General features: G+C 45.6%; 1 protein-coding gene across 1 annotated transcript in view; it reads left to right on the top strand.

Moving 5' to 3' along the window:
• Positions 1-22,640, top strand: part of RHPN2 (rhophilin Rho GTPase binding protein 2) — a 60,807-nt gene that overhangs the window by 21,939 nt on the left and 16,228 nt on the right. The window contains exons 3-7 of the mRNA XM_045988456.1: positions 7,737-7,865; positions 10,216-10,291; positions 19,526-19,603; positions 19,987-20,111; positions 22,099-22,265. Coding sequence (XP_045844412.1) covers positions 7,737-7,865; positions 10,216-10,291; positions 19,526-19,603; positions 19,987-20,111; positions 22,099-22,265 — 575 coding nt within the window. The remainder of the gene's footprint in view (positions 1-7,736; positions 7,866-10,215; positions 10,292-19,525; positions 19,604-19,986; positions 20,112-22,098; positions 22,266-22,640) is intronic.

The following is a 22,640-nucleotide window of genomic DNA, read 5'->3' as shown; positions in this document are numbered from 1 at the left end:
TCTCTCTCTGACAAATAAAGAGAATCTTTAAAAAAAATAAAAAATAAGCTATTAGAAAGGGATCAAATATGTTGGGATATAGTGTATGCACGGCCAAGTTTGGTTTGTGCGACTTTTGTTTTAGGGGTATGTATGTGTATGTGTATATGTGTTGTAATATAAAATGTATTTGTTACGGGTAATCATGCTTCCCCCGCCCCCCACCAAAATCCCCAAACTAATGATATTTGCCAGACTGAGCTTCCAGTATCTCATTTTTCTGCTGGGAAGCCCAGACGTTGAGAGGATGGACCGAGTAGTAAAAGGGCAAGTGTCATCCTATTTGCAGCCAGGGTCAAGCATGGCTTTTTCTGAGGAGGCGTGGCCTAAATTTGTAGGTCAAGGAGAAGGAGTTCAGTGATGGGAAGGGGAGAGAGAAGAGAGGGAGTATACCTATAAACACATTGATGAGCTCAAATATGTGGCAAGGCCAGGAGAGCCCCGGCGCAGAGGGCAGACTGTAGGGGAAGTGTTTTAGTATTTTGCTTTCTGGGGGAAAGGTGAACAGGCAGTGAGCAAAGTGAGCCCATGACAGGTGACAGGATTTTCATCAGCTGGCGTGGAGAATGTGATCAGGTACTGTTTCTCTGGCTGGCTGGGCTCTAGGCTGATGACCCTCAGATGTCCTCATCCATGAAAGGAGGAAGTTCTAGTAGCTGGTCTGAGGAATGACTGAGGACCTGACGGGATGGTTCATGGGCATGTGCCCTCAAGGCCTGGCTCGGGACTTGGTTATTCTTTTTTCTGTTCCTTTTTTTTAGATTTTATTTATTTGAGAGAGAGAGAGAGTATGAGAAGGGGGAGGGTCAGAGGGAGAAGCAGATTCCCTGCCGAGCAGGGATCCTGATGCAGGACTCGATCCCGGGACTCTAGGATCATGACCTGAGCCTAAGGCAGTTACTTAACCAACTGAGTTACCCAGGCGCCCCATGGCCTTGGTTATTCTTTCCAGTGTTAACTTTTGCGTTGATTCCTAATCCGCAAAGTGAAGAGGCACCTGGAAAGTCTTCCAGCAGGTGTCCGAACTTCCGCTTTGAGGATTTGGGTGAAGTTCATACCTTCATATTGCTTACACCATTTAATTCTAGAGATCTCATTTTACTAATCCAATTTGCCAGTTAATGGATAGCTGGATTTTTCCCACTTTTTGTGTCTTTTACAAGTCATGCTTCTGTAAACATCACCCACACATCTTTGTTGGGATGTAAGTTTTCATTCCTCTCACATAGATTCCTAGGAGTAGATGACTCAGTTGTACGATAATATGTGTAACATTTTTATTAATTTTTTTTCAAAAAAGATTTATTTATTTGAGAGAGAGAGAGTGAGCGAGTGGTAGGAGGAGCGGAGGGAGAGGGAGAATCTCAAGCAGACTCCCCACTGAGTACAGAGTCCAACGCAGGGCTCAATCTCATGACCCTGAGGTCATGACCTTAGCTGAAATCAAGAGTTGGACACGAGCCGAAATCAAGAGTTGGACATTTAACCAACAGAGCCATCCAGGTGCCCCAGATATTTAACATTTTTAGAAACTACCCAGCTGTTTTCCAAAGTGCTGTGTCATTTACATTCAGCAGCGTGTGAGTTCCAGTTTCTCTACATCCTCCTCAATCCTTGTTATTGTTTCTTTTTTATTACTAGTATATGATATTAGTATTACTAGTATTACTAGCATTACTATTACTCGTCTAATCTCATTTTGGTTTTAATTTGTATCTCCCTATATTGACTCAAGACATGCAGCACCTTTTTGTGTGCATATTAAACATTCATATATGTTCTTTTTTTTTTTTTTTAAAGATTTTATTTATTTATTTGTCAGAGAGAGAGACAGAGAGAGAAAGATCACAAGTAGGCAGAGAGGCAGGCAGAGGCAGAGGCAGAGGGAGAAGCAGGCTCCCTGCCAAGCAAGGAGCCCGATATGGGACTTGATCCCAGGACGCTAGGACCATGACCTGAGCTGAAGGCAGCCGCTTAACCAACTGAGCCACCCAGGCGTCCCTCATATATGTTCTTTAGTAAAATGTCTATTGAAGTCTTTTGTCCATTTCATGAATTCAGAAAGTTGCAGGATACACAATCAATATACAGGAATCTGTCATATATCTATACACCAATAACAAATCACCAGAAAGAGAAATTAAGAATATAATTCCATTTATAATTGCATCAAAAATAATAGGGGTGCCTGAGTGGCTCAGTCGGTTAACATCTGTGATCAGCTCAGGTCATGATCCCAGGGTCCTAAGATCGAGCCCCATTCGTTTGGCTCCCTGCTCTGCAGGGCATCTGCTTCTCCCTCTCCCTCTGCCCCTCTCCCTGCTTGTGCTTGTTCTCTCTCTCTCTCTCTCTCTGTGTCAAATAAATAAATAAATACAATCTTTAAAAGAAAAAGCCATCAAATTTAAAAAATAAATAAGTAAAATAAAATACCTAAGAATAAATTTAACAGAAGAGATGAAAGACCTGTACACTGGAAACTATGACACGGATGAAAGACACTGAAGACACAAGTAAATGGAAAGATATACCATGCTCATGGATTGGAAGAATTAATATTGTTCAGATATCCATACAGCCAAAACAGTCTACAAATTCAGTGTAATCCCTATCAAGATTCCAATGGCACTTTTCAAAGATAGATAAAACAATTCTAAAATTTCCATGGAACCACAAAAGAGTCTGAAGCAGTTTTGAGAAAGAAGAACAAACCTAGAGGTAGCGTGCTTCTTGATTTCAAACTATGTTACACAGCTATAGTAATCAAAACAGTATGGTATTGGCATAAAAACAAACACACCGATGAGTGAAACAAAATACAGAGAGTGCAGAAATAAACCCGTGCATGTATGGTCAGTTAACTTAATACAAAAGAACCAAGAATGTACAGTGAAGACAGGATGATCTCTTAGTGATGGGGAAACTGGACCACTGTTTTACATGATACACAAAAATTAACTCAAAATGGATTAAAGACTTGAATATAAGGCCTGAAATCATAAAAGTCCCAGAAGGAAACATAGAGGGTAGGCCCCTGGACATTGATCATGGTGATGATATTTTGGATTTGACACCAAAAGCAGAAACAACAAAAGTAAAAAAAATAAACACGTGGACTACATCAAATTCCAAAACTGCACAGCAAGGACCATCAACAGAATGAAAAGGCAACCTACTGAATGGGAGAAAATATTTGGTAATCATCTACCTGATAAGGTGTTAAGATCCAAAATATATAAAGAACTTGCACAGTTCAATAACACAGAAACAATCTGATTAAAAAATGGGCATAGGATCTGAATAGACATTTTTCCAAAGAAGGCATAAGATGGCCAGTAGACACATGAAAAGATGCTCAACATCACTCATCAGCAGGGAAATACAAATCAAAACTGCAAAACCTCACAGCTGTCAGAATGGCTGTTATCAAAAAGAGAAGAAATAACAAGTGTTGGAGAGGATGTGGAGAAAAGGGAACCCTCATGCACGGTTGGTGGGAATGTAAATTGTTGCAGCCACTATGGAAAACATTATGGAGGGGCGCCTGGGTGGCTCAGTGGGTTAAAGCCTCTGCCTTCGGCTCAGGTCGTGATCCCAGAGTCCTGGGATCGAGCCCCACATCGGGCTCTCTGCCCTGCAGGGAGCCTGCTTCCTCCTCTCTCTCTGCCTAGTTGTGATTTCTGTCTGTTAAATAAATAAAATATTTAAAAAAAAAAAAAAAAGAAAACATTATGGAGTTCCCTTAAAAAGCTAAAAATGGAACTACCATGTGATCCAGCAATTCCACTTCTGGGTATATATCTGAGGATAACAAAAATGCTAACCTAAAAAGTTATATTCACCCCCATGTTCATTGAAGTATTATTTACAATATCCAAGATACAGAAAACAACCTATGTGGTGTATATACAGTGTAATGTTATTTGGCCATAAAGAAGCATGAAATCTTGCCATTTGTGACACCGTGGATGGACCTCAAGGGCATTGTGTTACATGATGTAGTCAGAAAGAGAAGTACCGTATGATCCCATTTACATGTGGAATCGTTATTTTTATTTTTATTTTTTTATTTTTTAAGAGATCTGTTTGTTTATTTGACAGAGAGAGACAGCGAGAGAGGGAACACAAGCTGTGGGAGCAGGAGAGGGAGAAGCAGGCTTCCCACAGAGTAGGGAGCCTGATGCAGGGCTCGATCCCAGGACCCTGGGATCACGACCTGAGCTGAAAGCAGACGTTTAATGACTGAGTGACTGAGCCATCCAGGAGCCCCATGGAATCTTTATTTAAAAAAAAGGTCATAGATACAGAAAACGGATGGATGCTTGCCAGAGTTGGGGGTTGGGAGATGGGTTAAGCAGGTAAAAGGGGTCAAGAGGCACAAACTTTCAGTTATAAAATAAACAAGTCTTGGGGATTTAGCATACAGTGTGGTGGCTATAGTTAATAATACTGTATGGCATATTTTAAAGTTGCTAAGAGCGTAAACTTAAAAGGTCTTATAAGAAAAAAATTCTGTAACTGTTGTGGTGATTGTTAACTAGATTTATAGTGATCATTTTGCAATATATATAAATATGGAATCATGTTTTATACCTGAAACTATATAATGTATGTCAATTGTATCTCAATTTTAAAAAGTCTTACCCGCTAACAAAAATTGTATGTCTTTTTATTATTTAATTAACAGAACTCTTTATATATTCTAGATACAAATTCTCTATCAGATATATAATTTGCAAAGATTTTTTCTCCCAGGCTTGGCTTGTGTTTTCTTTTTCTTTCTTTCTTTCTTTCTTTTTTTTAAGATTTTATTTTTTTATTATTTTTTTAGGTTTTATTTATTTATTTGACAGATAGAGATCACAAGTAGGCAGAGAGGCAGGCAGAGAGAGAGAGAGAAGGAAGCAGACTCCCCGCTGAGCAGAGCGCCCGATGCAGGGCTCCATCCCAGGACGCTGGGAACATGACCTCAGCTGAAGGCAGAGGCTTTAACCCACCCAGGTGCCCCAAGATTTTATTTATTTATTAGAGAGAGAGAGTACAAGGAGGAGGAATAGTGGTGGGAAAGGGAGAAGCAGGCTCTCTGCTGAGCAGGAAGCCCAATGTGGGGCTCGATCCCAGGATCCTGGCATCATGATCTGAGCCAAAGGCAGACACTTAACCAACTGAGCCATCCAGGTGCCCCTGAATGAGATTTAGAATGAGGTTTATTTTTTTGCTGATTATGCAGAAAAGAGTTATCAGAGCAGACCTGAGACAGCTATCCTTAGAAAGCCCACTTGCAAGGTTGGCCCCTGGCTGGTATCTGGAAACTTAATTTCAGGATAGTTTCCACCATTTCCAGAACTGATAAGAGGGGTTCACTGTGCCTGAACTGTTTGCACAAGCAGTGTGGTTTATGTTGAGCACCTGCTTTCCTTCTAGGGATCTGGAATTTTGGAACACACTAGACACAAGTGCCTACCTGACCAGTCCCCTGTAAAAACGTAGGGCACCATGGCTCAAATGAGCTTCCGGAGTAGATAGTGTTTCACACGTGTTGTCAAAACACTGCTGGAGGAGATCAGCACGTCCTGTGTGACTCTCCTGGGAGAGAGGACTCTTTGTAGTTTGTGCCTGGTTTCTTCTAGACCTCACTCCATGTACCTGTCCCTTTTGCTGTAATAAATCAGGGCCATGAGTACAACTATTTTATGAGTCCTGTGAGTCCTCCTAGTGGATCACTGAATGTGGGGGTGATCTTGCGGACACTGTTGAAGACTATCTTTCCTTCCTTGACCTTCCTTGTGACCTTTAACCAAATCAATTGAACGTAAATGTAAAGATTGATTTTTGGTGTTTATTCTGTTCCCTTGCCTGTCCTTACGTCAATACTACATTGTCTTGATTTCTGTGGATTTATAACAAGCTTTAAAGTCCAACACCCTAAATCCTCCAACTTTGTTCTTTTTCAGAATTTTTTGGCTTCTTGGTCCTTTACATTTCTATATATATTTTAGGATCAATTTGTCAATTTCCACTAAAAAGCTCACTGGGATTTTGACTGGAACTGCAGTGAACTGATAGATCAATTAGGGAATATGAACACCTTGACAATAGTGAATCTTCCAGGGGCACCTGGGTGGCTCAGTGAGTTAAAGCCTCTGCCTTCGGCTCAGGTCATGATCTCAGGGTCCTGGGATTGAGTCCCGCATCGGGCTCTCTGCTCAGCAGGGAGCCTGCTTCCCCCTCTCTCTGCCTGCCTCTCTGCCTACGTGTGATCTCTTTCTTTCTGTCAAATAAATAAATAAATGGAGTACTCATTGCTGGTAATGGAGGTAAAATTGATTTTTGTGTATTGTATCCTATGACCTTGCTGAACGTATTAGTTCTAGTATGGGTTTTGTGAATGCCTTGGGATTTTCTCCATACAACATCATGTCATCTATGAATCACATTCATCTATGAATATGAATAAGGACAGTTTTACTTCTTCCTTTCTAATCCAGATGCCTTTAATTTCTTTATTTACGTATTGCCACTGGTTTGAAGTTCTAGTACAGTAGTGATTGGAAGTGGCAGAAGTGGGTATTATTGCCTCGTTCCTGATCATAATGGGGAAGCATGACTTTCACCACTAGTACGTTTTCACTACTAGTACGTCAGCTTTGGGTTTTCATAGATGCCTTTTATTGAGTTCTGTAAAATTCTCTTTTATTCCTAGTTTGTTGAGAATTTTTTTTTGTAATTTCATTTATTTATTTGACAGATCACAAGTAGGCAGAGAGGCAGGCAGGGAGGGGAGGGAAGTAGGCTCCCTGCCAGCAGAGAGCCTGATAAGGGGCTCGATCCCAGGACCCTGAGATCATGACCTGAGCTGAAGGCAGAGGTTTAACCTACTGAGCCACCCAGGTGCCCCTTGTTGAGAATTTTTATCATGAATCTGTGTTGGACTTTATCACACGTTTCTTTTGTATCTGTTGAGAGGACTATGTGTTTTTTTGTTGTTGTTGTTGTTTTTTTTTCTTTTTTTTTCTTTTTTTTTTCCATTTTATTTATTTTTTCAGCGTAACAGTATTCATTCTTTTTGCACAGACTATGTGTTTTTTTAATCCTGTATCCTATAAATATAGTATATTCCAGTAATTGATTTTCGGATATTAAACCAACCTTGCAGTCCTGGGATAAGTCCCACTTGGTTGTGGTATGTAATCCGAGTTATGTTAAATGTTGCTGGTTTCCGCTTGCTAATATTTTGTTGAGGATTTTTGCATATATATTCATGAAGGATGTCAGTTTATTGTTTTGGTTGTCCTCCTCTCGTCTGAGTCAGGGTAAGACTAGACCTCATAGAATGAGCTGGGAGCGTTATCTCCTCCTCTGTTTTCTTACCCATTTCCTTTCAAGGGGATAATTGATGGTCTTTTGGGGGTGGCTGGGAGCAGTTCCCTCTTCTCTTCTCAAAGCTAATTCTTTGTAGGGGTGTCTTAAGATTCATGTCTAGCAGCTCATTGTATCAGCGACATCTCAGGTCCATTTACTGGCAGGCGTGGCTCAAGATGGGCTGGTTGCTGAGCATTTTGGAGACATCTGATCACCTCTGGTCCTCATACCTGCAAGGGAACCCTCAGGACTTCTTACAGGGCCTGGGAGGTCTGCTCCCCCGGCAGCTGGGCAACTTGGCTGAAGGCACTTTTCTCCCCCTTCTCTTCTAACAGAGTAGCTACGAACCAGAAGGTTCGAGAGCAGGTGCGCCTGGAGCTGAGCTTCGTGAACTCAGACCTGCAGATGCTCAAGGAAGAGCTGGAGGGGCTCAACATCTCAGTGGGAGTCTACCAGAACACAGAGTAAGTGGGGGCAGTGCTTTGGGACGAGAGGGATGGACCAGTTTGAGGACTGAGCGTGGCGTAAGAGTCAAGGGGCGAACAGATGGAGTTTGTTGGCAATACCTGGGGAGTTGGATGATAAGGCATCCAATTGTCCTTGGACCCACCTTGTGACATAGTTTTTGGGAAAAGCTGTGTGACTGGGTCAGGATGTAGCTCCGCCATGAAGATGCCCTTGTGGTTGGATCTGAGAGTCAGCCTGCTTGGGGGGGCGATGGGACGCACTGCCCTCCCTTCTTCCCCATCAACCTCATCACTGTGCATGGGGCCTTCCTGGGTCATTCTGTGGATAGGACACAAAAGCACACCAACTGCTTGACAGGGATCCTTGACATCAAAGATTAAGGGGACCCAGGTGAGTTCCCTGAGGAGACACTTCAGAAATGGGCCCTAGTACATCTTTGAGAAACAAATACAGTAATTCAGAAGCCTCCCCTGGGGAGTGTTTGTGGGAGAGCGGTATTGAGGCGGGGCCTTCAGAAAAGCTCAGAAAGTCTTCCCAAGGGTAGCTACCTCTGAAAGGGAGGTGAAATCACTTCGAGAGGCTCTGTGTGGGGAAGTGAGAGTTCTCAAAAGATAGGTGAGCACCAGGGGAAACTCAGTCAGTAAACAGTCCTGTGGATTCACAGAAGGATGACATTTGGGAACCCGGAGTCCCCTTTGGAATGTGCTTTTCCTGATTGTCCCCAAGCCTCTGCATGGCGCGTGGGGTGTTTTTTAGGGCTGGAGGGAAAGCGTCAGTGTGTGAAACCTCAGCTCTTCCTTCTGTGACGTCCAGGTGTCCTGCCTCGCTCACCCATGGGCTCCCAGTGTGGTTTTGAACACCAAATCAGAACACCTAGTAAAAGGCTTCTCCCAGCCTCCGCTGTGGTATTAAATGCCAGTGTTCTGCCCCGAGGTCGAAGTTCCTTGAGTAAGCGAGGCAGGGCCTAACTTTGCTGGTAAATGTAGGACGTTTCATATTCCCACTTGCTGCCCTAGAGTGCAGGGAGCCCCACCTGCAGAGACAGGCACGAAGGGCCCTGCGTGATTTAAGCGTGGTCCTCGCTGCCCGGGCGGTCCCCTGTGCCATCGGGAAGAGGGAAGAGAAAGATGTGCAGGTTCGTACTGACAACTTGGGTTCGCCTCTGCCCTCTTCCTATTTTCAGAGCAGATGGTTTCTTTCTAAGCACGGTAGATCTTTAAACATTTCTGTGGGGCAGGCCTGGAAGAAGAGGTCGGGCTGGGCAGATGAGAAAACACGAGGCTGGAGGTCATGGAGTTCTGTTAGCGCGGGGTTGGGGCTGGAGTGCCCTGGGTGCTCTGCCCAATTACAGGGAGAACAGGCCTTGTCTCCAGCCCCAGTGGGGTGAGGGCAGGAGGGTGCTGGGGCCCAGAGGAGAGAGGCACGGTCCCTCCTCTCTTCTTCGAGTAGGGTCCAGCTTTCCCTGCAGGCTTTGGGGAAGCCACGCACACCCAGGGTTGGATTGCGCCTGCTTTTATAGCAGCCCGTGGTTTCCCTGGGCCTCAGAGACAGTTTCAGCTTACAGCTGCATTGTCCACTCACCCTGCCCAGCATTCCTGGCCTTCTCCCTGGCTGGGCTGAGCGGCCCCAGGAGGTCTCCTATTACAGGTCAGGGAGCTAAATCTCTTTGCAAAACACACAGCCTGAGCCCCCTTTACTTCCTGTTAGCTCTGCCCCTGCCCCTAAGAATGTAGACTCAGGGTGACCTGTGGGGGAACTGGGTGGTCATTTGGGGCAGGAGCTGTGTGAGGGGCAAGTAGCTGGCCGGGGTGTGACAACAGGGCTGAAACTAGGGGCATTTAAGTGTCAAAAGGGGCCCCGGCCCTCAAGCCCTTCCCCGTGCAGGTGCTGGGACACCAAAGGGGATAACACCCCATCAAAGGGGGCCCTGCGAGGGCTCAGATTGGAGGGCGCAGGAGCAGTGGGGCCTGCCCTGGTGGGGAATGGGGGATGGGAGGTGATGAAGGAGGTCCCTTGGCAGGTGGTACGCCCAGGTCGGGGAGCGGTGCACACCCCAGACCCAGACCCTGCCACATGGGAGGTCCTCAGTGCAGTCAAAGAATGGTGGAAATCGAGACCTGGGTCAAGGTGGTAGGCCTCCTGTGTTAGGCTGTGTAGTCCAGAAGTCACAGGGCCCTGGGATTGGGCTTAGAACAGAGACAGGCACGTGACCAGAGGCATCTTTAGGGAACCTGAAGTGGTGTGTGCAGGATTGGTGTCTGGAGGTGGGGGGTGCTCTGAGCTAGGCTGCTGGGCGCAGAGCAGCTGGTACCCCAATGTTCACATACCTTGCTGTGTTCCTTACAGGGAGGCATTTACGGTCCCGCTGATTCCTCTTGGTCTGAAGGAGACCAAGGATGTTGACTTCTCTGTCGTTCTCAAGGTAAATCTCAAAGCACTGGACACTAGACTCACTGTTTAAAAAGACAAACTAGGAATTGTGTATCTCTTGCCAGTGGCCTTAGGCTCAGTGGGGCGAGTGTCATTTGAGTTCCGTAGGGCGCCCCTGGGCCCCTCAGCAAGACAGTGTTGTCTGTCTTCCTGTGACCTCACGCCGTCTTTGGTCGCTCCAAGGCGCAGGCCCCTAGAAGGCAAGTTAGAAACCTGGGTCCTCCCTCCCCAGGAGGCCAAGCCAGAGATGGTGCATGGAGGACATGCTTTGGAATTTAAAAATTTTACTCTATTTTAATTTTTTCTTAAATTTGGTAACCAGTGTAGGCCATGTTTATGGTAGAATTGCTAATTCTTTCCCCTAACATTTTATTATGAAAATTTCTAAACTTCAAGAAAAACTGAGAGGATTTTGTGGTGAATCCCTATATATTCAGTACCTAGATTCTGCTGCGAACATTTTGTTAGAGTTATCTTTTTATCTGTCTGTGCATTCCTGTATTGATAGACCAATCCATCCTGCTTTTTGATGTATTTCCCAATAAATCAAACATGTTGGTTAACTATCTTTAAATACTTGAATAGCTGGAAATTATGAGTAGTTTTTTTTTTTTTTCCCTCCATGAATTCCTGGAGATCCAGCCTCTTCTTTTCTCTCTCCCGTCCTCCTCCTTTTCCTTCTCTTTCTGTTTTTTTTTCCTCTTCTTTTTAAAAAATTCAGCTTTTTTTTTAAAAGATATTATTCATTTATATGAGAGAGAAGAGAGTGCGAGTGAGAGCATGAGCAGGGGGGAAGGTCAGAGGGAGAAGCAGGCTCCCTGCTGGGTGGGAAGTCCCATGTGGGGGCTCGATCCCAGGACCCTGGGATCATGACCTGAGCTGGAGGCAGATGCTTAACCATCTGAGCCACCCAGGTGCCCCATCATTCTGAGTTTTTGTGAATCACCTCCAGCGTCCATTTAGGAGGAGAAAGGGGACATGGGGTGGGAGGTAGCCCCTGCTGGAGCCTCCCAGCACGGGCACGGTGGATGACAGTTAACCCCAGTGTCGTGAAAAATGCTTCCAAGTACTATGTTTCTTTTCATAGCAGTCCTGTTAGTTGACTCATCTTGGACTTCTTCTAGTTTAGAGAAGAAAAAAAATTATATGCCCATTGGGTGCTATAAAATCTGTCCTTTTAAAAGCAGTCGGTTCGTGCTTTGAAAGCTTGCTGCCCTTGACCTCCATTCTGGAGCTGAGACTGTGAGTGTTGGCAGAAGCTCTTTCACTCGGGGACTGCTGCCTTGTTTACATCTAGGTCCCGGTCCCTGTCAATTTGGGGTTTATTTTGGAGTTTGAGAAGGGACATTGGTAGTCTCCCAGGACTCGGGATCACACGAGATTTGATTTTCTGGGTAGAAAACAACCCAGGAGCTGCAGCTTTGTGCCAACTGTTTCCAGGCTGCCTGAACTTACCAATGTCTCTGAGACTCAAGACAGTCCTTGGGATTTGTCTTGGGACATCTTGGGAGATGTCTTTAGGTGCTTTTGTGGAATGGTTTCTTTCTTTCTTTCTTTCTTTCTTTCTTTCTTAAAGATTTTATTTGTCAGAGAGAGAGAGGGAGCATGAGCAGGGGAACAGCAGGCAGAGGGAGAGGGAGAAGCAGACACCCCGCTGAGCAGGGAGCCCAATGTGGGACTCGATCCTGCGACTCCAGGATCATGACCTGAGCCGAAGGCAGACGCTGAACCAACTGAGTCCCCCAGGTGTCCCTGTTGAGTGGTTTCTTTACGATTCCATTTGTTGCTTGGCACCAAGGCTGCAAGAGTGCAGGCGTGTTAGAGGGAGACTTGGAGCAACTTGGAGCTTTCTGGGCATCTGCAAGGATCCGAACGAGTCACGTGCTGGATTCCACATTAAACTCAGTGGAAAAAAAAAAAAAAATCACATGTTGCGGGCACGGCCAAGTGCTCTTTAGCTGAGGCTTCCAACCATGTCATTTTAGCCTAAAAGGGACTCTTCAAATGTCAGTCATAGGAAAATGAGCACATCTGGGGACATTCTGTTTTCCCCACCCTCGTGTGTGCTGGAGAGTTCCAGGCAGGTGCTGCCGGAGTAGCTCGGCTGGCTTAATGAGCACAGCTCCAAGTGCGGCTTGTCTTGCTCATCTCCGTGTGTATCCGTGTGACACTTCGTGGTCAGCAAAGCTTCCCGCTGTGATTTGGTTCTATTTTTAAATAAATGAGCTTTCCAATGACCTCATGAAAAGGCACCGTCAAGGGGCGCCTGGGTGGCTCAGTTGGTTAAGCCGCTTGCCTTTGGCTCAGGTCATGATCTCCGGGCTTGGGATCCAGCCCCAGGACCCCACTCTGCTGCCTGCTCAGCGGGGAGCCTGTTTCTCCTTCCCTCCTACCTTGCCCCCAATACAGCTTTATTTATTTATTTAGAACAGGATTGAAAAACATTTGGAAAAATGCCAAGACAGGGAAAGCTTCCTCCCAACCCCACCTGCCTCCCCCTGAGCTCAGTGACCTGCTCAGTGCTTAATCTTTGGACGCTGGGGCTCCTTCTCGATGAGAGGCCTGACTTATGAGGCTCTGGTTCTTCCCTTCCTCCCCTCCATTAGGGCTTCGCGTGGTGTCTGCTTGCGGTAGGTGCTGAGCCTGGTGGCTGTCAATCTCATTCTTTTTTTTTTTTTTTTTTTTAAGAGTTATTTATTTATTTGACAGAGAGATCACAAGTAGGCAGAGCAGCAGGCAGAGAGAGAGAGAGAGGGGAAAACAGGCTCCCCGCTGAGCAGAGAGCCTGATGCAGGGCTCAATCCCAAGACCCTGCAATCATGACCTGAGCTGAAGGCAGAGGCTTAACCCACTGAGCCACCCGGCCCATCTCAGTCTTTCAGCAGCTTCCAGATGCTTGCTGTTGTCCTCAGCCTACCAGTGAGCATCTGCACACTCCGCCCAGCATTCTCTTTGGATCAGTTTCTAGATGTGGATTTGGTCGGTGGAAGATATAAACAACCTACTTACCCACCAGAAGGGGTCCCGCCTTCTTTCCTAGCCACTGTGTGTGACCGCTTACCTTCCCGCACCTTGTGTTACCTGGCTTTCATTCCCCATTTGGATTTTTTATGGGATCTTTCTGATTTTTGTGAAATCAGGCAAGATAATAGCCTACTATGGTTTGCGTTTCTCTGATCAGTACTAGAGTTGGATACATTCTTGTGTATGTTTCTTTGCCCTCTACCACTTTTGCTTGACTTCAAAATGACTTTCTGCCCTCTGTCTGCTTTTCCAGAGTTTTGCTCTTACTTCTTACAGTATTTCTTTTACATATGAAGGATAATAACTCTTGGTTCCTTGGTTATATATATTGCAAATATTTCTCTCAGTACATTCTTTCTCTAACTTAACTTGTTACACAGCAGTAACCGGTTTAAAAGTTATCATATATATATTTTTGCCACTAAGATTTTCTGTTGTTGAATCTACTGGTTCCTCCCTTTATAGTTCTGCCTCGAGGACATGTTCAGAAAGGCATGAATGCACACCAAGATGGCATAAATATTTTGCTATTGTTTCTCCCAGTTGTCTTGTTTTATGTGTTTTTGTCTCAGATCTTTAATCTATCTGGAATTACTTTTGGGGGTAAAAAATGAGGTAAGACTATCACTTTTTATTTTCACCGAATGAGTAGCCAGTTTCCCCCCAAGCTCCGTGTAAAGAAGCCATTCGTGGTGCTGGCTGGTGTCCACTTCCCTCTGTGACCCTTGTGCCCCTCCCCCCAACCCCCTTCCTCCATCCTGGTCTGTGCCATGGAGCCCGCCACAGGCTGGAGGGGCTAGGAGGACAGGAGGTTGGGACATTACTCTCCAGGCTGCTCAGCTGGCTTCCCTTTGCATTCCTGGAGGGCCTGGTGGCTTCAGTGCCCACCTCAGGTAGCCCTCTCTCTGGATTTTCAAAGCTCCATTTCCTTCTTCTTTTTTTTTTTTTTAAAGATTTTACTTATTTATTTGACACAGAGAGAGAGAGTCACAAGTAGGCAGAGAGAGAGGGGGAAGTAGGCTCAGAGAGCCTGATGTGGGTCCGATCCCAGGATCTTGAGATCATGACCTGAGCAGAAGGCAGAGGTTTAACCCACTAAGCCACCCAGGCACCCCTCCATTTCCTTCTTGACCTGGGATTCTAATGGCCCTGGAGGTTCCGCGCCATCCCTGTGGTTTCCCTAAACCCTGCCCGTACCGCTGTGTTAGCCCTTTCCTTAAATTCACATTGGGCACGCCGTCTGTGGGTGCCACCTTCCTCCTGTCCGGACCTGCTGGGTGCTCCAGGCTTTCCCATTTCTGTGGAATACTGGCTTTTGTTGTACACCTGATTCTCGAGTCTGCTGCCTTCTGTTTCGGATCTGTGGCTTGTTTCATTGTCTATCTATTGCTCACTGTTTAATCCCTATGTGTTGTGTGGTTTGTTTTTTTTTTTAAGATTTTATTTATTTATTTGACAGACAGAGATCACAAGCAGGCAGAGAGGCAGGCAGAGAGAGAAGGAAGCAGGCTCCCTGCTGAGCAGAGAGCCGGATGCAGGGCTCGATCCCAGGACCCTGGGATCATGACCTGAGCGGAAGGCAGAGGCTTTAACCCACTGAGCCACATAGGCACACCATAATCCCTATGTGTTTTATGACCATGCGTTTCCAAATATTCTGACTTTCCCCCCACATTTTTACTTCCATATTTTGTCAGGTTTCCCCAAAGTAGTACTTTTGGGTTTTGATTGAGATTTCATTAGATTCCTATGTAGGACAAGATTGTATCTTTGCCATATTGCACGTTTTCATCTATGAACATAGTATTTCTAATTGTTGATACATCAACAAATAGCAGATTTTATGCGGGGTAGGGACCGTGTCTGTCTTATTAAAAAAAATGATCTAATGCTTCCTATTTGTAACACATAGGGATGGATCTGGAGAGTATAATGCTAAGTGAAATAAGTCGGTCAGAGAAACATAAATACCATACGATTTCACTCCTATGCGGAATTTAAGAAACAAGACAAATGAAAGAAAGAAAAAAGAGACAAGCCAAAAAACCAGACTCTTAACTATAGAGAATAAACTGCGGGTTCCTGGGGGTGGGGTGGGGTGGGGTGGAGTTGGGGGTTGGATGAAACAGGTGAAGGGGATTAAGAGCACACTTATGAGCACTGAGTAACGTATAAAGTTGTTGAATCACTATATTGTACACCTGAAGCTAATAAAACACTGTATGTTGACTATACTTGAAATTATAAAAAATGCCTTAGTGAATACATGAAAGAATGAAATAACTTAAGTCTTTCAGTAAAGTTCAGTACTTAACTGCTTAGTGAATTCAATTAATTTTATTCCTGGGAATATTGTACTTCTGTTGAGGGAGTACAATTGAGAAATTATTGTTTCCCTGTTATATTTTTCTAACTGGTTATGGCTTATATAGGAAGGGAAGACTGTTGGGGCGCCTGGGTGGCTCAGTCGTTAAGCCTCTGCCTTCAGCTCGGATCATGATCCCAGGGTCCCGGGATCGAGCCCCACATTGGGCTCCCTGCTCTGTGGGAGGCCTGCTTCTCCCTCTCTTGTTTCCCCTGCTTGAGTTCCCTCTCTTCGCTGTTTCTCTGTCAAATAAATAAAATCTTAAAAAAAAAAAAAAGGAATTAAAAAGAAGCAAATACTGTTGATTTATATCTATTAACTTTGTGGCCATTTCACTGAATTTCTATTATTTTAGTAGTTTTTCAGTTGACGCTCTGGGTTTTGTATATACACCATTATTTTGTAATATATGTATATGCATATTAAAAGTGTGTATATATAGATATATACACATATATATTATTTTTGCTTCTTCCTTTCTAATATTTGTCTCAATTTATTGGCTAGAGAACTTCAGAAATATGTCATATAATAGAATTATGTTATGTAGTCCTTGTCTTAATCCTTGATGTTTACAGTAGGTTTCAGCTAGATTTTTTTTTTAAGATTTATTTATTTATATTTATCTATATTTATTTGACAGACAGAGTTCACAAGTAGGCAGAGAGGCAGGCAGAGAGAGAAGGGGAAGCAGGCTCCCCGCTGAGGAGAGAGCCCAATGCGGGGCTCGATCCCGGGACCCTGGGATCATGACCTGAGCTGGAAGCAGAGGCTTTAACCCACTGAGCCACCCAGGCATCCTCAGCTAGATATTATTTATTGTACTACTTAGTAGGATAACATACTTAATATTTAAACATATTTATGTTTAATCTAGCCTAGGAATGTATTTAGAATATATGAAAATTCTCTTTGACTTTTATGAGGTTAACATAAAGTTTTTTTTTTAAACTTACTTGGAGTGTAATTTGTCTCCTGATTTTAAGAAAATTTTGGCCCGTGTCCAAAGCAGAAGTTGACAGAACAACGTGCTGTCCTGGAAGGGAGGCAGTTTCTCTCATCCCTGAGCATCTCCTGAGTGGTGACCCCTAACAGTGCTTTCGGGGATGTCATCATAGACACCCTAGATGAACTTTGCCCTCCAGATCATTTTCACTGGGATTTAACATCACTAATATAATTGTAGTGGAAGACCGTTTCAGATTTTACAGATGGTCCTTGCATTTGTAGAGGCGCTGATTCCAAACATTAGCACTTTAACGTCGTAAAGAAAACCTGTGATAGCATCATAAAATGAAAGGAAAAAATTGGGTAAAAATGACCAAATTGAAAAACAGGAGGAAGTCTGCATATCCTGGGGCCCCACGAGGCATCTCAAAATGTGTGCTGAGGAGGTAAACAGAGGTGTCCGTGCGGGGGACTGTCGTCGTGCTATCTTTGATCCCAGATACATACCAGTGACTTCAGTGTCTAGCAAGAAGAGGTTAAGAATATCATGGTACATATTAGCTGGCACAAAGTGGGTGCTCGATTTATTTGTTCAGTAAATGAGTTGTACACGCATTACTTTGGAGGGTTACATAATCATTAAAAGTCATGTTACAGAGCAGGGGTTGGGGGGCTCAGTTGGTTAAGCGTCTGACTCTTGAATTTGGCTCAGGTGGTGGGACTGAGCCCCACGTCGGGCTCTGCACTCATTGGGGAGTCTGCTGGAGAGTCTCCCTCTCGCTCGCGCCTTCCCCTCCCTGCTTGTGCATGTGCACTCTCTCTTTTTCTCTAAAATACATCTTTTTAAACATTTTTCTTAAAGTCTTGTTTTATTTTGTGGCATAGGAAAATGTTTGCTACATTGTAAATTCGAAAAGAAAAACACAGCAAGGGGCGCCTCGGTGGCTCAGTCGGTTAAGCGTCTGCCTTCAGCTCAGGTCATAGTCCCAGGGTCCTGGGATCAAGCCCTACATCAGGCTCCCTACTTGGCAGGAAGCCTGCTTCTCTCCCACTCCCCCTGCTTGTGTTTCCTCTCTCGCTGTGTCTCTCTGTCAAATAAATAAAATCTTAAAAAAAAAAAAAAAGCGCAGCAAATGTGTATATTTGTTCAACAGAACCCTGTTTTTATAAGACGAGGGTACGTGAGTGTGTGTGTATGTGTGTGTGTGTGTGTGTATGCACTGAACATACAAAAAGCAGGAGGGGCTTTAGTGTAGAAAACATGTAATGAGAGTCTTCTAACAGACCTCTGAGAAAACATAGTTCAGCACATTTGTCCTCCACTTTCTGGTAGCCAGGGAGAGCCAGCATGTAGCCTACCCAGCATGTAGGGCAGATGCTAGCCAAGAAGCCACTCAATGCCCCTTATACGATTTTTATTTTTGTTTTTTCCCCCATCATACTTGCCATTTTCTGGTATATGATGTAATTTTCTTACTTATTTTTTTTTAAATACTTTTTAAAAGTTTTATTTATTTTTTTATTTGAGAGAGACAGAGCAGGAGCAGTGGGAGAAGCAGGCCTCCCCACCGAGCAGGGAGCCCAACGTAGGGCTCGATCCCAGGACCCTGAGATCATGACCTAAGCCGAAGGCAGGTGCTTAATGGCTGAGCCACCCAAGCGCCCCTCATTTACTTATTTGTTGTGCCTATCACTTGATTTTCTGTGCCGCCTTGTGAGAATAGAAGCTCCATGGGGGAAAAATCTTTGTTCTGTTCACTGATGGAGCCCAGGCTCTACGAACAGTGCCTGGACGTGGCAAGTGTGTGCCGTATGCCTGAATGAGCTTACAGAGTCGTCCTCAAACGCTGGACTGGGGACCCAGTTAGGGGGCCTCATTCAGGTGCTTCCTTTGTGGAAATGCCCAAAGCTGCTCTCACAAAGGTTCTCATAGCAGACCCTGAGGGAAGTAGCCTCACAACAGTCTCCAGACATGGGTTTCCTTTTCTGGGAAGGCCCTGTGCCCAGGTACTGAAGGCAGCCCACAGGATGAACGTCGGCGCCCCTGAGTGTCTGGGATGTTTGCCAGAATTGTTCAACGTATTGTCACTTACACAGTCACTTGAGTGTGACGTAAAGACATTGTATTTTATTTATTTATTTAAGAAATTTTATTTATATGAGAGATAGAGAGAGCATAAGTACAGGCAGAGGGAGAGGCAGGCTTCCTGCCAAGCAGGGTGCCCAATGCAGGGCTCGATCCCAGGACCCTGAGATCATGACCTGAACCAAAGGTAGATGCTTAAATCGACTGAGCCGCCCACACACTCCTATTTTACTTATTTATTTTTAAGTAGGCTCCATGCCCAAGATGGGGCTTGAACTCATGATCCCGAGATCAAGGTCAAGTGCTCTACCAACTGAGCCAGCCAGGCACCACCACAAACGTGTTTTAAAAATAAGGAAAAACCAACTTCCACTTTCCTTTTAACTGAAGCAACAAAAGGAACATTTTTTTAAATTTTTTAAAAAGATTTTATTTATTTATTTGACAGATCACAAGTAGGCAGAGAGGCAGGCAGAGAGAGAGAGAGAAGGAAGCAGACTCCCTGCTGAGCAGAGAGCCCGATGTGGGGCTCGAACCCTGGGATCCCGACCCGAGCCGAAGGCAGAGGCTTTAACTAAACCACGGAGCCACCCAGGCGCCCCCAAAAGGAACATTTTTAAATATACATGCGGTTCGGAAAATAAATCCCACCATCCAGAAAGTCACTGTAGCATGTAATCTCCTGGTTGTATGAATTCTCCATGTATTTTTAAACCGGGGAGGGGGGCACATTCGACATTCCTGTTTGACCTCTTTCTGGTTTGCACTGATGCCTTACAGATCTCATCTCCTTTTGCTTGCAGGATTTTATCCTGGAGCATTACAGTGAGGACAGCTACCTGTATGAAGACGAAATAGCAGATTTGATGGATCTGAGACAGGTAAGGTGGTGTGTGCTGCGGGGAAGGGAGGGGAGGGGAAAGGAGGGGAGAGTGGCTGCCAGAGTTTGCTGTGACTTCAGAACATCCAATACAGAATCACAGGTGGCGGGAGGTGATAGGGAGGCACTTTTAAAACCATCCTTAAAACCTGGCCACCTCGGGGTGGGGGTGGTGGTGGGGGGACAGACACACCCTCGGCACATCTGGGGCTGGATTCTGGGACTCCTGAGCCTGCCCCAGCCCCTTCCCCCACACTTCGTGCTCAGGGTAGCAGCAGCAGGGGCCCAGGCTCTGCAGGCATAGTGCGTGTGACACCTGGGGAGGCCGGGCGCTGGGTCCTCATCTGCCACCCCCACCCCCTGCCCGGTTCCCTTTCCCTCCAGGCTTGCCGGACGCCCAGCCGGGATGAGGCTGGGGTCGAACTGCTTATGAGCTATTTCATCCAGCTGGGGTTTGTGGAGAGCCGGTTCTTCCCGCCCACCCGACAGATGGGGATCTTATTTACATGGTAGGTGACCCAGGCCCCCCGCTGCTGCCCTCCTCTGCATCCCCTGCCCTCTCTTTCAAGCAGTCCCGTTTCTCCAGGAGAGCCTAGATCTACGCGTGTTTATGTATGACGGGGATCCAAGGGGGAGAAGTCTCCAATAGACTGTGGCTTCTGGCTTCTCGGATCAAGGGAGCCGAGGAGAAGAGGCAGTTTTTTGTGTGTGCTCACTTTATTGTTGGGGAAACACGGGGGCTCTGAGGTGGAATTAACAAGAACAAAGATTCTTGTTCCAGATGGGACGGTGGGGGGGGGGGGGGAGTTGGGTTTTGTCCCAGTGACAAAGGCAGCAAACAGCAATAGATCTCCGGAGTTGGTATTTTCGAAGGTTAATGCTCTTTAAATGCTTTGGAGATGCCATCCCTCTTCCCTGAGGGTCCTTAGCATGGGAGAAAGGAGAGTCAATTCCAAGAGCCTGCATTACATCCCTGCTGGTGGCTATGAATGCTGTCCTTTTGAAAGGACACGCGCATGACTTTTGCTATAGATGCCTTAGCTGCCTACTCAGAGCGAAAGGGGAAAAGGTGGTTTCTCCTTATTGTCGAATTAGGATGACTCTCCACGTCTGCCTCCTGGTTGATGGGTGAACTTTAAAACAGATCCTGAGACTTTTAGACTTAAGGAAGAACAATGAGGGGTTCATAATTGCTGTGTTTCATTTAGGAGAGGACACACACACACACACACACACACACACACACACGTGTTTTGGAGTGGGAGAGTGGGGTGGAAGACAGAGGGAGAAAGGAAATCTTTTTTTTTTTTTTTTAAGATTTTATTTATTTATATGACAGGCAGAGATCACAAGTAAGCAGAGAGGCAGACAGAGAGAAAGGAGGAAGCAGGCTCCCTGCAGAGCAGAGACCCTGGGACCACGACCTGAGCCGAAGGCAGAGGCTTTAACCCACTGAGCCACCCAGGCGTCCCGAGAAATGGAATCTTAAGCAGGTTCCACGCCTAGCAGAGAGCCTGACTTGGGGCTTGATCTCACAACCCCAAGATCATGACCCAAGTTGAAATCAAGAGTCAGACACTTAATCAACTGAGCCATCCAGATTCCCTAAGAGAAGGCATTTTTTTTAATAAGATTTTATTTATTTGTCAGAGAGAGAGAGCGAGCGAGCACAAGCAAAGAAAACAGCAAGCAGAGGGAGAAGCAGGCTCCCCACCAAGCATGGAGCCCAATGCAGGGCCCGATCCCAGGTCTCTAGGATCATGACCTGAGCTGAAGGCAGACGTTCAACTGACTGAACCACCCAGGACCCAAGAAGACATATTTCTAATACACCTTATTTTTTTAGAACAGTTTTAGGTTCACAGCAAAATTAAGAGATTTCCCATGTATATTCCCACATTATCACCCGAAGTCCATAGTTGACATTGGGGCTCACTCCTGGTGGTAGGCACTTCCTGGGTTTTGACCATGTGTAAGGACACATTGCCATGTTATAGGGTCACACGGGGGAGTCTCACTGCCCTACAGTCCTCCACTCCACCTCTTCATCCCTCCCCCACCCCTCAACCCTGGCATCTACTGATTCTTTGTGTCTCCATTGTTTTGCCTTTTCCAGAATGCCAGATAGTTGGAATCATAAAGTATGTAGACTTTTTTAGATTGGCTTCCTTCACTGAGATATCCCATGCATTTAAGTTTCCTGCATGTCTTCTCACAGCTCGATAACTCATTTATTTTTTTGCTACATGATATTTCACTGTCTGTTTTTGCTGCAGTTTGTTTGTCTATTCACTTTTGGAAGGACATGTTGGTTGAGAAGCCTTCCTTTACTGTGAGGTTGTGATAAGCCCATTGGCTTGCTTGGAAATGAAAGCTTCATTGCATGTGCACCCTTGCCTTTTATCATTCAGGAAATGAATTTTGTCTGCTTTCCCCCCAAAGTGGCCTTCACCAACCAAATAATTCATGTTCTCAAAACCTATTTCCTTTAAATAGGTACGACTCGCTCACCGGGGTTCCGGTTAGCCAGCAGAACCTGCTGCTGGAGAAGGCCAGCATTCTGTTTAACATCGGAGCCCTCTACACTCAGATCGGGACCCGGTGCAACCGGCGGACCCAGGCTGGGCTGGAGGGTGCAGTGGACGCATTTCAGAGAGCCGCAGGTGTGTCTCCAGGAAGGCTGCGGGGATAGCGTCCTGGCCTCACCGGGGGGCTCTGGGTACTGCAGCGGAAGAGGGTCTGTGGGCCTTCAAGGCCCCGGCTTCCCCAAGACCCAAGTGGGTTTCAAGTGCTGGTGTATCTTCCCACCGAGAGAATTGCTTAACGGCTCAAGCCCTGATGCTTTGGTCTGGGTATGGCTGAGGGACCCTGCATGTTGCTGTCTGTGTGTTTATGTTGTGCTCATTGTGCAAACTTGCCTGCCTGAGGCTCTCCGCCCTGCCTTCTGTCAGGTGACACTTAGCATCAACCTATAAGAGGACTGGAGGCCCCCCTGGGCTTGGTGTAGTGGTGGGTGTGGCTCTGGGGTATCTGAGGGT

The sequence above is a fragment of the Meles meles genome, chromosome 19 (genome assembly GCF_922984935.1).
Source record: "Meles meles chromosome 19, mMelMel3.1 paternal haplotype, whole genome shotgun sequence".
In the NCBI taxonomy this organism is placed as follows: domain Eukaryota; kingdom Metazoa; phylum Chordata; class Mammalia; order Carnivora; family Mustelidae; genus Meles; species Meles meles.
The sequence above is the reverse complement of the archived record's forward strand: the minus strand, read 5'-3'. Positions and strand labels throughout refer to the sequence as shown.